A 15,050-nucleotide genomic window follows, 5' to 3' on the forward strand; every position below is an offset into this window, starting at 1 on the left:
CCACTTTACATTATTACAATGTTAAAAGATAAATAACATGACAAATGCAGCACATTGATTCACTAAGGGCAGATGAAGAGTTCAATTCTTGAGCGTTTTACTTGGTTAAATTGTATTGAATGCATCATTTGTTGTGTCAAAACTCCTATTACAAAAAAAGAAATGACCGCATAGTTTTTGAGTTACTGCCATAGCAACACCTTAGCAACAAGGGACACGCCTGGCTGCCGGCCGCTACCTCATGATGTAATGTAAAGAAAACCTCGCGAGCACTCCAATATGGAAGCATAGCACTACGATATGCTCAAAGATTTTCTGGGTTTTACTCGCGAGAATTATCATGCGATGAATTGCTCACACCTTCTTCTGCAAAGAATTGGACATCGTTTGTGAGAGACTCCCCGGCTCCTCGGTCGCTTCTTTGTTTTAAACATTTCAGCGACGACAACTTTCATAGCCTAGGTGTATACAACATAGGTTTTTCAAAGGCCCAAGTCGACCCTTACTTGCTATTCTAATTCTAAAATTAAAATCCTACAGTCTGTCCGTTGAAGTGCGACCTGTTTTTTTGTTTTTATTGCTGGCCTAGAATAAGTAGATAAGACAGCTGACAGGTCATCTATTCATGTGAGTTAGATACATATTACTAGATCTATATAACTACTCATCTGTTTTTGCAATTACTGATAATTATAACACAAAATGACTAGGGAGAGAATGGTACAGAGAGAAATCACGATGCTAGACATAGGCTTACCACTCTTCCTTTCGTGAAATGTGGAGCCGCCAATTGGCGTCATAACCACCATCTGCTGTGCCATGTAAATCTTCGTCATCTAACGCTTCAGGTTCAAACATGTCAGGATTAGTTGTAGATAATTTTTCCCGGGAACCCTCACGATCGCTAACGTCATGAAAACGTGATTCTGAACGGGTACTTTCGCTGGAAATATCACTATAGCTTGTGCTGCTATGAATAAAGTCCGCCATGTCTTCTGTTGCCTTCTGAAAATAACGTCACACTTCTGTGTTTGGGAAGGCAGTATTGACGGAATGCTAAAAAAACTACAAAAAAAAAAAAAAAAAAAAAAAAAAAAAACGCAATGTCTCCTCTCAGTTACGAGTTAGAAATGATAATCGTTTCGACAAACTCGTAAAAAGTTTAAATGTGTCAAATTACACCGAAATCCAACAAACTCTCCATCTTCCCTCTAATGCACCTTATAATCAGCTGCACCTTATGCATGAAAATAAACCTGTTAAAGCACCTCAAAGTAAGAAAATTAAACTACTGATTTTTTTTGTATGGTTTCAAAATCTTGCATGGTATTTTTAATTACTTTATCATTAGAAGTGTCTTTTTTATCAAGTTGCGTCAGTAGTTTATAAGTGTATGTGAGACCCTGATTACGTACCGGTGTTTGCAGGGACGAGTTTGGGCGGCATGGGCTCAGTGGGTGTCGTCTTGCTGGTGCTTGGGCTGAGCAGCTTTACGTAATTGGCTGGAAACCAGCCAATTTGCCGCTTTTTTCCTCGGGCCTGAACCAATCACAGCACAAAATGTCAGGCACCTAATGAAACGACTGTGTATATATAGTGTGCTTATCCATTTGAACTGATGGTAGTGAATGTTTCAGAGCTGTTGACAGTGATATGCGTCCAATCCATTTAGACTAGAAGGGGCTCGCAGCAAATAACCATTGTCAGCCCTCCCAGTCCAAATGGATTGAATGTCTATCGCCATCAGTGGCAGTCAATGAGCTACAAAATGTAACCTTGTTGTTGTACCTGAAGCTCGCCCTCCCACCAGCCGCCCGAGTTTTTCTTCCTGATGAGGATGAGCTGGCCTGGGGCTAACGTGAGCTGCTCCGCTCCCGTTGCGCAGTAGGGGGCAATCACTTGGGCAATCTCTGATAAAAAGACAAAGGGAAAATAAGCAGAAGGATCATTCAAAGTTGTCTTATTTGATGAAAAACAAATACTGCATGGTCATGATACATCACCTGGTTTCTTGCCAAGGCTCCCTGTCTTTCCGGCTGGCCCCAAAGACTGGAGACAGAAAAAAAATGAACCTTGGGAAATGGACATAACCATCTCCTCCCGTGCAGCGTCATATTCCTGCTAAACCTCACCTCTGACGAGGCGTCTCGTGGTTTGACATAGTTGGACGGGAAGACCCCTATTTTGCCTGCCACCGTGCCTGTCCACCAGTCACCCTCCTTCCTGGTCACCGTGACGACATCTCCTTGCTGGAAACTCAAGTCACCCTGCTCACTGCTCTCGTAGGTGTACATGGCTACATACTCTGCGTAGACAAACAGTGAGTGGCACAGGTTTTCGTCGGTTTTGTGTATTAGGTTTTGTGTATTAGGTTTACCTTCGCTTGACTCGGAGGGTTTGCATGGCGTGGGCGAGGGGCGTTTTCCATTGGGGGGGCTTTCTGACATCATGCATTCACTTAAGGGATTAGAAGGAAAAAGGAAATGAGCATTTCTGGTTGTAGTTTGAAGCAAAGGGCTTTGGAGACGAAGCAGCGAACCTTGCATTTTTGCCGCGTACTGAGGAAATGAGTGGGGCTGTGATTGAGGCCGCAACCGGAGCAACCAATGGAAGCGCAAGTGGGGGCGTCATGGTGGAAGAGATGAGCTTAACATAGCTTTTAGGGAACCATCCTCTCTGTCCAGTCTGGAGCTCTCCCAACCACCACATGTCCTGTTGCTCAAGCACCGTTATAATCTATGGAACAAGCACGTCCTGGTTAATTCAAGTGTCCAATCCATATGAACTTGGGGCTGGGGATGGGGGTCTGGCAGCGATCGCCTATTGCCATCAATGGCAGCCCACGAGTTAATAAAAGGCTAACCCCATAATAGAATTTCTTTAGAAATTGCATCTTTGTGTATGTCTCATTCACTTTTTTTCTAAAAATATAGAAGTCCAAAGTTAAGGCGCCAATTCATTTGGAAATTTGAATGTAATCAGTTGCAAAATGTGGAAGAACAACAACATTAGTAGTGAAATAAAATAGAAATAGCTGTAGGCAACAATTTAAAAAAAAAAAAAAAAAAACGCAGTTGTCTGACAGCTAATTTTAGCTAATTGATGGGTGCGGAATAAAAGCTGATCTCAATTTTTCAGTACTATATCTTGCTTACATTTCATGCTTGCCTGTTTCTTTCCCATTAAATTGTATGACAATATAGGTTTTTGTTTTTTTTTTTTGTAATAAAACAAGCATACGTGTTAAGCATAGGCGGAATTTGACTTTTGGATTGGGGGGGCACAATATGTTGATGACCCCGAAACGCAGTGTCAGCAATAACATTAACTTACAAGAATATTTATAATAATAAGTTGAAAATGAGCGTTTTTTGTTTCCCATCATTCTATATGAGAATTCTAAATCAGGCTGCTTAGGCAATACTTTTCGCCAAGATAGTCATCCATTGAATATGGTAGGCCTGTATGGGGTTATATTGCTGACACTATTCTGAGCGAGCAATAATGGATGCCGGTGTCGTGCCATTGTAGTTACCCCAATCAAAAATGGTATCCCTGGGCGGAGCCATATGGAGGTAGATTTGTGTGTTTATTATTCAATCAAAAAAGGTTGCTTCAATCAAAATGTTTATTTTCAATTTTAAAAAAAAAGTCGCTTCAATCAAAAAAAATGTGTTTGAATGCAAAAATAAATTTGAAACTCAATAAAATGCATGTGAAAGCTATTTTTCTTTAATGGATTTTTTTTTTTTTTTTTTTGGGAGTCAAGTATTTTTTTTGATTGAAGCAACTTTTTTGCCACATTTTGGCTAGGACGTTTTTGTCCCTATTATTCAATCAAAAATTAAGTTGCTTCCCAAAAAAATATATATTTTCAAAAAGAAAAATCACTTCAATCAAAAAAAATAATAATTTCCATCAAAGAAAATGTTTTTGAATGCGAAAAAATATTTGAGATTGAAAAATTTGCATTTGAACACTTAATTTTTCATTGAAAAAGTTTTCTTTGATTAAAGCAATCCTTTTTATGTTTGGGCCATATTATGGGTAGGACATTTGTGTCTAAATCATTCAATCCCAAAAAATTTTGCTTCAATCAAAAAAATATATATATTTTCAAAGAAAAAAATCATCATGTGAGAAATAAAATTGCCCTAATTTTTTTTTGTTTTGGGAAAATTATATGCAAATGACCGTCTAAGGTGCTAGTCACATGATCTGTTCGAAAAATAATTTTGACCCATTACAAAATATTTTTTTGTTCATTTAATTCGTTTTTGTTGCAGTTTTATTGCTTTACAACTTTTATATATACAGTATAGGAAAGTCAATTTCATGCAATAACACTTTTTGGCCACCAGGGGGGCCTGCCCCCCCTTAAAATCCGCTTATGGTGTTAAGTACACATCTTTCTTTTTTTTTTTTTCCAGGAAAACTATCCTCTAGCACGAAAACCAGACATTATGGAGGGGAAAAATGAAATCAGTTTTTGATTCCGCACCAAAAATCAGTTCTGAATAGCTGTCAGACCAAAAACATACAAATTTTGTTCACCAGTGTAATTACCTGGGTCTTTCCTATGGAAAGTCCAGGTAGTGCTGTTCTGCAACTTTATTCGTCTTATTACCTTGGTCTTTCCAAGGGAAAGAACAAGGTTATGTTGTTGTACAACTTTATTGTACTTCTTTATTTTTTATTACCTTGGTCTTTCCAAGGGAAAGAACAAGGTTATGTTGTTGTACAACTTTATTGTACTTCTTTATTATTATTCTTTATTATTATTATTATTCAATAATTGTTGACGTTTTTTTCGGCGCGCCGCGCAGCCCGAACCATAGCACCGATCGGCACCGTTCAAGTATCGGCACGACCGGAATTTTCGCGCGACGATGGGAATTTTTCAAACGGCCCCGAAAAATTTTCCGTTCGCCCGTAAACGGCAAATTTCCGAAAAAAAAAAAAAGTTTCAAAACGCTACTTGTCCTACAATTTTTGACCAAATCACATAATTTGGGTATCAAAAATTCCGGGACGGTGAGGGGCATAAAAGTTGTATACAGAATTTGACAAAAATTTACGGTTCCCCGGAAATTTGCCAAAAACTTTCCTATTCATTTTGAATGGAAAAAAAACGTGCGCTTCACAGCCCGAACCATAGCACCGATCGCCATCGTTCAAGTTTTGGCATGACCGGAATTTTCGTGCGACGCAGGGTCTTTTTCAAACGGCCCCGAAAAATTTTCCGTTTGCCCGTAAACGGCAATTTTCCGTAAAAAAAACAAAAGTTTCAAAACGCTACTTGTCCTACAATTTTTGACCAAATCACATAAATTGGACATCAAAAATTCCGGGACGGTGGGGGGCATAAAGATTGTATACAGAATTTGGAAAAAAATTACGGTTCCCCGGATATTTGCCAAAAACTATCCCATTCATTTCTAATGGGAAAATTTCCCATTCACTTCCAATGGGATTTCCATTGGAATTTACATCATTGATGCCATTGACGGCCATAAATGTCGAATCTATTGATGCCAATGTACTTGGATTCAATTGACTATATGGATGTCGATGCCAATGACGGCCATGGACGTCCAAAATTTTTCCCATTCATTTTCAATGGGGAAAAAACTACATTTCCCCAAATCAACAGAAAATGACCAGATATCAATAGGACGTGTCCCCCAAACGTCCCCAACTCCATTGACGCTTATAGGGGGTTCTGCCATTGACGGCCATGGACGTCCAAAATTTTTCCCATTCATTTTCAATGGGGAAAAAACTAAATTTCCCCAAATCAACAGAAAATGACCAGATATTAATAGGACGTATACCCCAAACGTCCCCAACTCCATTGACGCTTATGGGGGGTGCTGCCATTGACGTCCATGGACGTCCAAAATTTTTCCCATTCATTTTCAATGGGGAAAAAACTAAATTTCCCCAAATCAACAGAAAATGACTAGATGTCAATAGGACGTGTCCCCCAAACTTCCCCAATTCCATTTACGCTAATGGAGGGTGATGCCATTGACGTTCATGGACGTCCAAACTTCCCATTCATTTCCAATGGCATTTCTTCATGTTTGTTCATTCTATTGATGCCAATGTACTTGGATTCCATTGACGCTTATGTAAGTTGATACCATTGACGTCCATGGACGTCCAAAATTTTTCCCATTCATTTTCAATGGGAAATTTTTTTTTTTCCCTAAATCAACAGAAAATGACTAGATATCATTCGGACGTGTCCCCCAAATGTCCCCGATCGCATTGCCGCTTAAGGAGGGTGATGCCATTGACGTCCATGGACGTCCAAACTTCCCATTCATTACCAATGGCATTTCTTCATGTTTTTTCATTCTATTGATGCCAATGTACTTGGATTCCATTGACGCTTATGTAAGTTGATACCATTGACGTCCATGGACGTCCAAAATTTTTCCCATTCATTTTCAATGGGAATTTTTTTTTTTCCCCCAAATCAACAGAAAATGACTAGATATCATTAGGACGTGTCCCCCAAATGTCCCCGATTGCATTGCCGCTTATGGAGGGTGATGCCATTGACGTTCATGGACGTCCAAACTTCCCATTAAATCCCAATGGCATTTCTTCATGTTTGTTCATTCTAGTGATGCCAATGCACTTGGAATTCCATTGACGCTTATGGGGGGTGCTGCCATTGACGTCCATGGACGTCCAAAATTTTACCCATTCATTTTCAATGGGAATTTTTTTTTTTTCCCCAAATCAACAGAAAATGACTAGATATCAATAGGACGTGTCCCCCAAATGTCCCCGATTGCATTGCCGCTTATGGAGGGTGATGCCATTGACGTCCATGGACGTCCAAACTTCCCATTCATTTCCAATGGCATTTCTTCATGTTTTTTCATTTTATTGATGCCAATGTACTTGGATTCCATTGACGCTTATGTAAGTTGATACCATTGACGTCCATGGACGTCCAAAATTTTTCCCATTCATTTTCAATGGGAATTTTTTTTTTTTTTCCCAAATCAACAGAAAATGACTAGATATCATTAGGACGTGTCCCCCAAACTTCCCCGATTCCATTAACAATTATGAAAGGTGCCGCCATTGACGTCCATGGACGTCCAATTCTCCCATTCATTTCTAACGGCTTTTACTTTGTTTTTTGCCAATGACTGGCATTATGATCCATTCTATTGATAGACCTGAGTGGGGCTAAGATCTGTATCTCCACAGAGGAAAGACCAAGGTGTGTAATTTCTCCCGAAATTGCAGTTTCTAGTTTCTTTATTATTATTATTCAATAATTGTTGACGTTTTTTTCGGCGCGCCGTGCAGCCCGAACCGTACCTCCGATCGGTACCGTTCAAGTATCGGCACGACCGGAATTTTCGCGCGACGATGGGAATTTTTCAAACGGCCCCGAAAAATTTTCCGTTCGCCCGTAAACGGCAATTTTCCGGAAAAAAAAAAAAGTTTAAAAATGTATCTAGTCCTACAATTTTTGACCAAATCGCATAATTTGGTCATCAAAAATTCCGGGACATTGAGGGGCATAAAAGTTGTATACAGAATTTGGCAAAAATTTACGGTTCCCCGGAAATTTGCCAAAAACTTTCCTATTCATTTTGAATGGAAAAAAAACGCGCGCTTCACAGCCCGAACCGTGAGACCGATCGGCACCGTTCAAGTATCGGCACGACCGGAATTTTCGCGTGACACAGGAAACTTTACAAATGGCCCCGAAAATTTTTCCGTTCGTCCGTAAACGGCAATTTTCCGTGAAAAAAAAAAAAGTTTCAAAATGTATCTAGTCCTACAATTTTTGACCAAATCACATAATTTGGCCATCAAAAATTCCGGGACGGTGAGGGGCATAAAAGTTGTATACAGAATTTGGAAAAAAATTACGCTTCCTCGGAAATTTGCCAAAAACTATCCCATTCATTTCGAATGGGAAAAGTTCCCATTCACTTCCAATGGGATTTCCAATGGAATTTACATTGCATTGATGCCATTGACGGCCATGCATGTCGAATCTACTGATGCCAATGTACTTGGATTCAATTGACTATATGGATGTCGATGCCATTGACGGCCATGGACGTCCAAAATTTTTCCCATTCATTTTCAAAGGGGAAAAAACAAAATTTCCCCAAATCAACAGAAAATGGCCAGATATCAATAGGACGTGTCCCCCAAACGTCCCCAACTCCATTGACGCTTATGGGGGGTGCTGCCATTGACTTCCATGGACGTCCAAAATTTTTCCCATTCATTTTCAATGGGGAAAAAACTAAATTTCTCCAAATCAACAGAAAATGACCAGATATCAATAGGACGTATACCTCAAACGTCCCCAACTCCATTGACGCTTATGGGGGGTGCTGCCATTGACGTCCATGGACGTCCAAAAATTTTCCCATTCATTTTCAATGGGAATTTTTTTTTTTTCCCCAAATCAACAGAAAATGACTAGATATCAATAGGACGTGTCCCCCAAATGTCCCCAATTGCATTGCTGCTTATGGAGGGTGATGCCATTGACGTCCAGGGACGTCCAAACTTCCCATTTATTCCAATGGCATTTCTTCATGTTTGTTCATTCTATTGATGCCAATGTACTTAGATTCCATTGACGCTTATAAAGTTGATACCATTGACGTCCATAGACGTCCAAAATTTTTCCCATTCATTTTCAATGGGAAATTTTTTTTTTTCCCCAAATCAACAGAAAATGACTAGATATCATTAGGACGTGTCCCCCAAATGTCCCCGATTGCATTGCCGCTTATGGAGGGTGATGCCATTGACGTTCATGGACGTCCAAACTTCCCATTAAATCCCAATGGCATTTCTTCATGTTTGTTCATTCTATTGATGCCAATGTACTTGGATTCCATTGACGCTTATGTAAGTTGATACCATTGACGTCCATGGACGTCCAAAATTTTTCCCATTCATTTTCAATGGGAATTTTTTTTTTTTCCCCAAATCAACAGAAAATGACTAGATATCAATAGGACGTGTCCCCCATATGTCCCCGATTGCATTGCTGCTTATGGAGGGTGATGCCATTGACGTCCACGGACGTCCAAACTTCCCATTAATTTCCAATGGCGTTTCTTCATGTTTGTTCATTCTATTGATGCCAATGTACTTGGATTCCATTGACGCTTATGTAAGTTGATACCATTGACGTCCATGGACGTCCAAAATTTTTCCCATTCATTTTCAATGGGAATTTTTTTTTTTTCCCCAAATCAACAGAAAATGACTAGATATCATTAGGAAGTGTCCCCCAAATGTCCCCGATTGCATTGCCGCTTATGGAGGGTGATGCCATTGACGTCCATGGACGTCCGATTCTCCCATTCATTTCTAATGGCTTTTACTTTGTTTAGTGCCATTGACTGGCATTATGGTCCATTCTATTGATAGACCTGAGTGGGGCTAAGATCTGTATCTCCACAGAGGAAAGACCAAGGTGTGTAATTTCTCCCGAAATTGCAGTTTCTAGTTATTATTATTATTATTTATTATATCATCATCTTATTCTCCGCGTTTTTTCGGCGCGCCGCGCAGCCCGAACCATAGCACCGATCGGCACCGTTCAAGTATTGACACGACCGGATTTTTCGCGCGACGATGGGAATTTTTCAAAATCCCCCGAAAAATTTTCCGTTCGCCCGTAAACGGCAATTTTCCGGAAAAAAAAAAAAGTTTAAAAATGTATCTAGTCCTACAGTTTTTGACCAAATCACATAATTTGGGCATCAAAAATTCCGGGACGTTGAGGGGCATAAAAGTTGTATACAGAATTTGGCAAAAAATTACGGTTCCCCGGAAATTGGCCAAAAACTCTCCCATTCATTTGTAATGGGAAAAGTTCCCATTCACTTCCAATGGGATTTCCTATGGACTTTACATTGCATTGATGCCATTGACGGCCATGCATGTCGAATTTACTGATGGCAATGTACTTGGATTCTATTGACTATATGGATGTCGATGCCATTGACGGCCATGGACGTCCAAAATTTTTCCCATTCATTTTCTATGGGGAAAAGACAAAATGTCCCCAAATCAGTAGGAAATCAACAGATATCAATAGGACCTTTACCTCAAATGTCCCCGATAGCATTGATGCTTATGGAGGGTGATGCCATTGACGTCCATGGACGTCCAAAATTTTTCCCATTCATTTTCAATGGGAATTTTTTTTTTTTCCCCCAAATAACAGAAAATGACTAGATATCAATAGGACGTGTCGCCCAAATGTCCCCGATTGCATTGCCTCTTATGGAGGGTGATGCCATTGACGTTCATGGACAACCAAACTTCCCATTAAATCCCAATGGCATTTCTTCATGTTTGTTCATTCTATTGATGCCAATGTCATGTAAGTTGATACCATTGACGTCCATGGACGTCCAAAATTTTTCCCATTCATTTTCAATGGGAATTTTTTTTTTTTCCCCAAATCAACAAAAAAAGACCAGATATCAATAGGACGTGTCCCCCAAACTTCTCCAATTCCATTGACGCTTATGAAGGGCGCCGCCATTGACGGCCTTGGACGTCCAAATTTCCCATTCATTTCTAATGGCATTTAATTATGTTTTTTCATTCTATTGATGCCAATGTATTTGGATTCCATTGACGCCTATGTAAGTTGATACCATTGACGTCCATGGACGTCCAAAATTTTTCCCATTCATTTTCAATGGGATTTTTTTTTTTTCCCCCAAATCAACAGGAAATGACCAGATATCAATAGGACGTGTCCCCCAAACTTCCCCAATTCCATTGACGCTTATGAAGGGTGCCGCCATTGACGGCCATGGACGTCCAATTCTCCCAATCATCTCTAATGGCGTTTACTTTGTTTAATGCCAATGACTGGCATTATTGTCCATTCTATTGCTACACCTGAGTGGGGCGAAGATCTGTATCTCCACTGAGGAAAGACCCAGGTGTAATTTCTCCCGAAATTGCAGTTTCTAGTAATTATTATTACCTTGGTCTTTCTGAAGGAAAGAACAAGGTTATGTTATTCTACAACTTTATTACCTTGGTCTTTCCAAGGGAAAGAACAAGGTTATGTTGTTGTACAACTTTATTGTACTTCTTTCTTTCTTTTTTATTTATTATTATTCAATAATTGTTGACGTTTTTTTCGGCGCGCCGCGCAGCCCAAACTGTAGCTCCGATCGGTACCGTTCAAGTATCGGCACGACCGGAATTTTCGCGCGACGATGGGAATTTTTCAAACGGCCCCGAAAAATTTTCCGTTCGCCCGTAAACGGCAATTTTCCGGAAAAAAAAAAAAGTTTAAAAATGTATCTAGTCCTACAATTTTTGACCAAATCACGTAATTTGGGTATCAAAAATTCCGGGACGGTGAGGGGCATAAAAGTTGTATACAGAATTTGGCAAAAATTTACGGTTCCCCGGAAATTTGCCAAAAACTTTCCTATTCATTTTGAATGGAAAAAAAACGCGCGCTTCACAGCCCGAACCGTTAGACCGATCGGCACCGTTCAAGTATCGGCACGACCGGAATTTTCGCGTGACACAGGAAACTTTACAAATTGCCCCGAAAATGTTTCCGTTCGTCCGTAAACGGCAATTTTCCGTGAAAAAAAAAAAAAGTTTCAAAATGTATCTAGTCCTACAATTTTTGACCAAATCACATAATTTGGGCATCAAAAATTCCGGGACGGTGAGGGGCATAAAGATTGTATACAGAATTTGGAAAAAAATTACGGTTCCCCGGATATTTGCCAAAAACTATCCCATTCATTTCTAATGGGAAAATTTCCCATTCATTTCAATGGGATTTCCAATGGAATTTACATTACATTGATGCCATTGACGGCCATGCATGTCGATTCTACTGATGCCAATGTACTTGGATTCAATTGACTATATGGATGTCGATGCCATTGACGGCCATGGACGTCCAAAATTTTTCCCATTCATTTTCAATGGGGAAAAAACTACATTTCGCCAAATCAACAGAAAATGACCAGATATCAATAGGACGTGTCCCCCAAACGTCCCCAACTCCATTGAGGCTTATAGGGGGTGCTGCCATTGTCGTCCATTGACGTCCAAAATTTTTCCCATTTATTTTCAATGGGGAAAAACTAAATTTCCCCAAATCAACTGAAAATGACCAGATATTAATATGACGTATACCCCAAACGTCCCCAACTCCATTGACGCTTATGGGGGGTGCTGCCATTGACGTCCATGGACGTCCAAAAATTTTCCCATTCATTTTCAATGGGAAATTTTTTTTTTTCCCCAAATCAACAGAAAATGACTAGATATCATTAGGACGTGTCCCCCAAATGTCCCCGATTGCATTGCCGCATATGGAGGGTGATTCCATTGACGTCCATGGACGTCCAAACTTCCCATTCATTTCCAATGGCATTTCTTCATGTTTGTTCATTCTATTGATGCCAATGTACTTGGATTCCATTGACGCTTATGTAAGTTGATACCATTGACGTCCATGGACGTCCAAAAATTTTCCCATTCATTTTCAATGGTAAAATTTTTTTTTTTCCCCAAATCAACAGAAAATGACTAGATATCATTAGGACGTGTCCCCCAAACTTCCCCGATTCCATTAACAATTATGAAAGGTGCCGCCATTGACGTCCATGGACGTCCAATTCTCCCATTCATTTCTAATGGCTTTTACTTTGTTTTGTGCCAATGACTGGCATTATGATCCATTCTATTGATAGACCTGAGTGGGGCTAAGATCTGTATCTCCACAGAGGAAAGACCAAGGTGTGTAATTTCTCCCGAAATTGCAGTTTCTAGTTATTATTATTACCTTGGTCTTTCCTATGGAAAGAACAAGGTATTGTTATTCTGCAACTTTATTCGCCTTATTATTATTACCTTGGTCTTTCCAAGGGAAAGAACAAGGTAATGTTATTGTACAACTTTATTACCTTGGTCTTTCTGAAAGAAAGAACAAGGTATTGTTATTGTGCAACTTTATTACCTTGGTCTTTCTGAAAGAAAGAACAAGGTATTGTTATTGTGCAACTTTATTGTACTTATTATTTATTCATCTTATTCTCCGCGTTTTTTTGAGCCAACGCACAGCCCAAACCGTAGCACCGATCGGCACAGTTCAAGTATCGGCACGACCGGAATTTTCGCGTGACGATGGGAATTTTTCAAACCGCCACGAAAAATTTTCCGTTCGCCCGTAAACGGCAATTTTCCGAAAAACAAAAAAAGTTTCAAAATGTATCTAGTCCTACAATTTTTGACCAAATCACATAATTTGGGCATCAAAAATTCCGGGACGGTGAGGGGCATAAAAGTTGTATACAGAATTTGGCAAAAATTTACGGTTCCCCGGAAATTTGCCAAAAACTTTCCTATTCATTTTGAATGGAAAAAAAACGCGCGCTTCACAGCCCGAACCGTTAGACCGATCGGCACCGTTCAAGTATCGGCACGACCGGAATTTTCGCGTGACACAGGAAACTTTACAAATGGCCCCGAAAATTTTTCCGTTCGTCCGTAAACGGCAATTTTCCGTGAAAAAAAAAAAAGTTTCAAAATGTATCTAGTCCTACAATTTTTGACCAAATCACATAATTTGGGCATCAAAAATTCCGGGACGGTGAGGGGCATAAAAGTTGTATACAGAATTTGGAAAAAAATTACGCTTCCTCGGAAATTTGCCAAAAACTATCCCATTCATTTCGAATGGGAAAAGTCCCATTCACTTCCAATGGGATTTCCAATGGAATTTACATTGCATTGATGCCATTGACGGCCATGCATGTCGAATCTACTGATGCCAATGTACTTGGATTCAATTGACTATATGAATGTCGATGCCATTGACGGCCATGGACGTCCAAAATTTTTCCCATTCATTTTCAATGGGGAAAAAACAAAATTTCCCCAAATCAACAGAAAATGACCAGATATCAATAGGACGTGTCCCCCAAACTTCCCCAATTCCATTGACGCTTATGAAGGGTGCCGCCATTGACTTCCATGGACGTCCAAAATTTTTCCCATTCATTTTCAATGGGGAAAAAACTACATTTCTCCAAATCAACAGAAAATGACCAGATATCAATAGGACGTATATCCCAAACGTCCCCAATTCCATTGACGCTTATGGGGGGTGCTGCCATTGACGTCCATGGACGTCCAAAATTTTACCCATTCATTTTCAATGGGAAATTTTTTTTTTTCCCCAAATCAACAGAAAATGACTAGATATCAATAGGACCTGTCCCCCAAATGTCCCCGATTGCATTGCTGCTTATGGAGGGTGATGCCATTGACGTCCAGGGACGTCCAAACTTCCCATTCATTTCCAATGGCATTTCTTCATGTTTGTTCATTCTATTGATGCCAATGTACTTGGATTCCATTGACGCTTATGTAAGTTGATACCATTGACGTCCATGGACGTCCAAAATTTTTCCCATTCATTTTCAATGGGAAATTTTTTTTTTTCCCCAAATCAACAGAAAATGACTAGATATCATTAGGACGTGTCCCCCAAATGTCCCCGATTGCATTGCCGCTTATGGGGGGTGATGCCATTGACGTCCATGGACGTCCAAACTTCCCATTCATTTCCAAAGGCATTTCTTCATGTTTGTTCATTCTATTGATGCCAATGTACTTGGATTCCATTGACGCTTATGTAAGTTGATACCATTGACGTCCATGGACGTCCAAAATTTTTCCCATTCATTTTCAATGGGATTTTTTTTTTTTTCCCAAATCAACAGAAAATGACTAGATATCATTAGGACGTGTCCCCCAAATGTCCCCGATTGCATTGCCGCTTATGGAGGGTGATGCCATTGACGTTCATGGACGTCCAAACTTCCCATTCATTTCCAATGGCATTTCTTCATGTTTGTTCATTTTATTGATGCCAATGTACTTGGATTCCATTGACGCTTATGTAAGTTGATACCATTGACGTCCATGGACGTCCAAAATTTTTCCCATTCATTTTCAATGGGAAATTTTTTTTTTTT

General features: G+C 39.8%; 1 protein-coding gene across 4 annotated transcripts in view; it reads right to left on the reverse strand.

Annotated features, from left to right (window-relative positions):
• Positions 1 to 15,050, reverse strand: part of itsn1 (intersectin 1 (SH3 domain protein)) — a 121,574-nt gene that overhangs the window by 20,590 nt on the left and 85,934 nt on the right. For all 4 annotated transcript variants that reach the window (XM_057847365.1, XM_057847363.1, XM_057847367.1 and 1 more), the window contains 6 exons: positions 2,540 to 2,736; positions 2,378 to 2,457; positions 2,133 to 2,305; positions 2,004 to 2,049; positions 1,789 to 1,910; positions 1,416 to 1,539 (listed from right to left, as the gene is read on the reverse strand). In XM_057847365.1, the coding sequence (XP_057703348.1) occupies positions 1,416 to 1,539; positions 1,789 to 1,910; positions 2,004 to 2,049; positions 2,133 to 2,305; positions 2,378 to 2,457; positions 2,540 to 2,736 (742 nt within the window). The remainder of the gene's footprint in view (positions 1 to 1,415; positions 1,540 to 1,788; positions 1,911 to 2,003; positions 2,050 to 2,132; positions 2,306 to 2,377; positions 2,458 to 2,539; positions 2,737 to 15,050) is intronic.

This window comes from Corythoichthys intestinalis, chromosome 10 (genome assembly GCF_030265065.1).
Source record: "Corythoichthys intestinalis isolate RoL2023-P3 chromosome 10, ASM3026506v1, whole genome shotgun sequence".
Lineage (NCBI taxonomy): Eukaryota > Metazoa > Chordata > Actinopteri > Syngnathiformes > Syngnathidae > Corythoichthys > Corythoichthys intestinalis.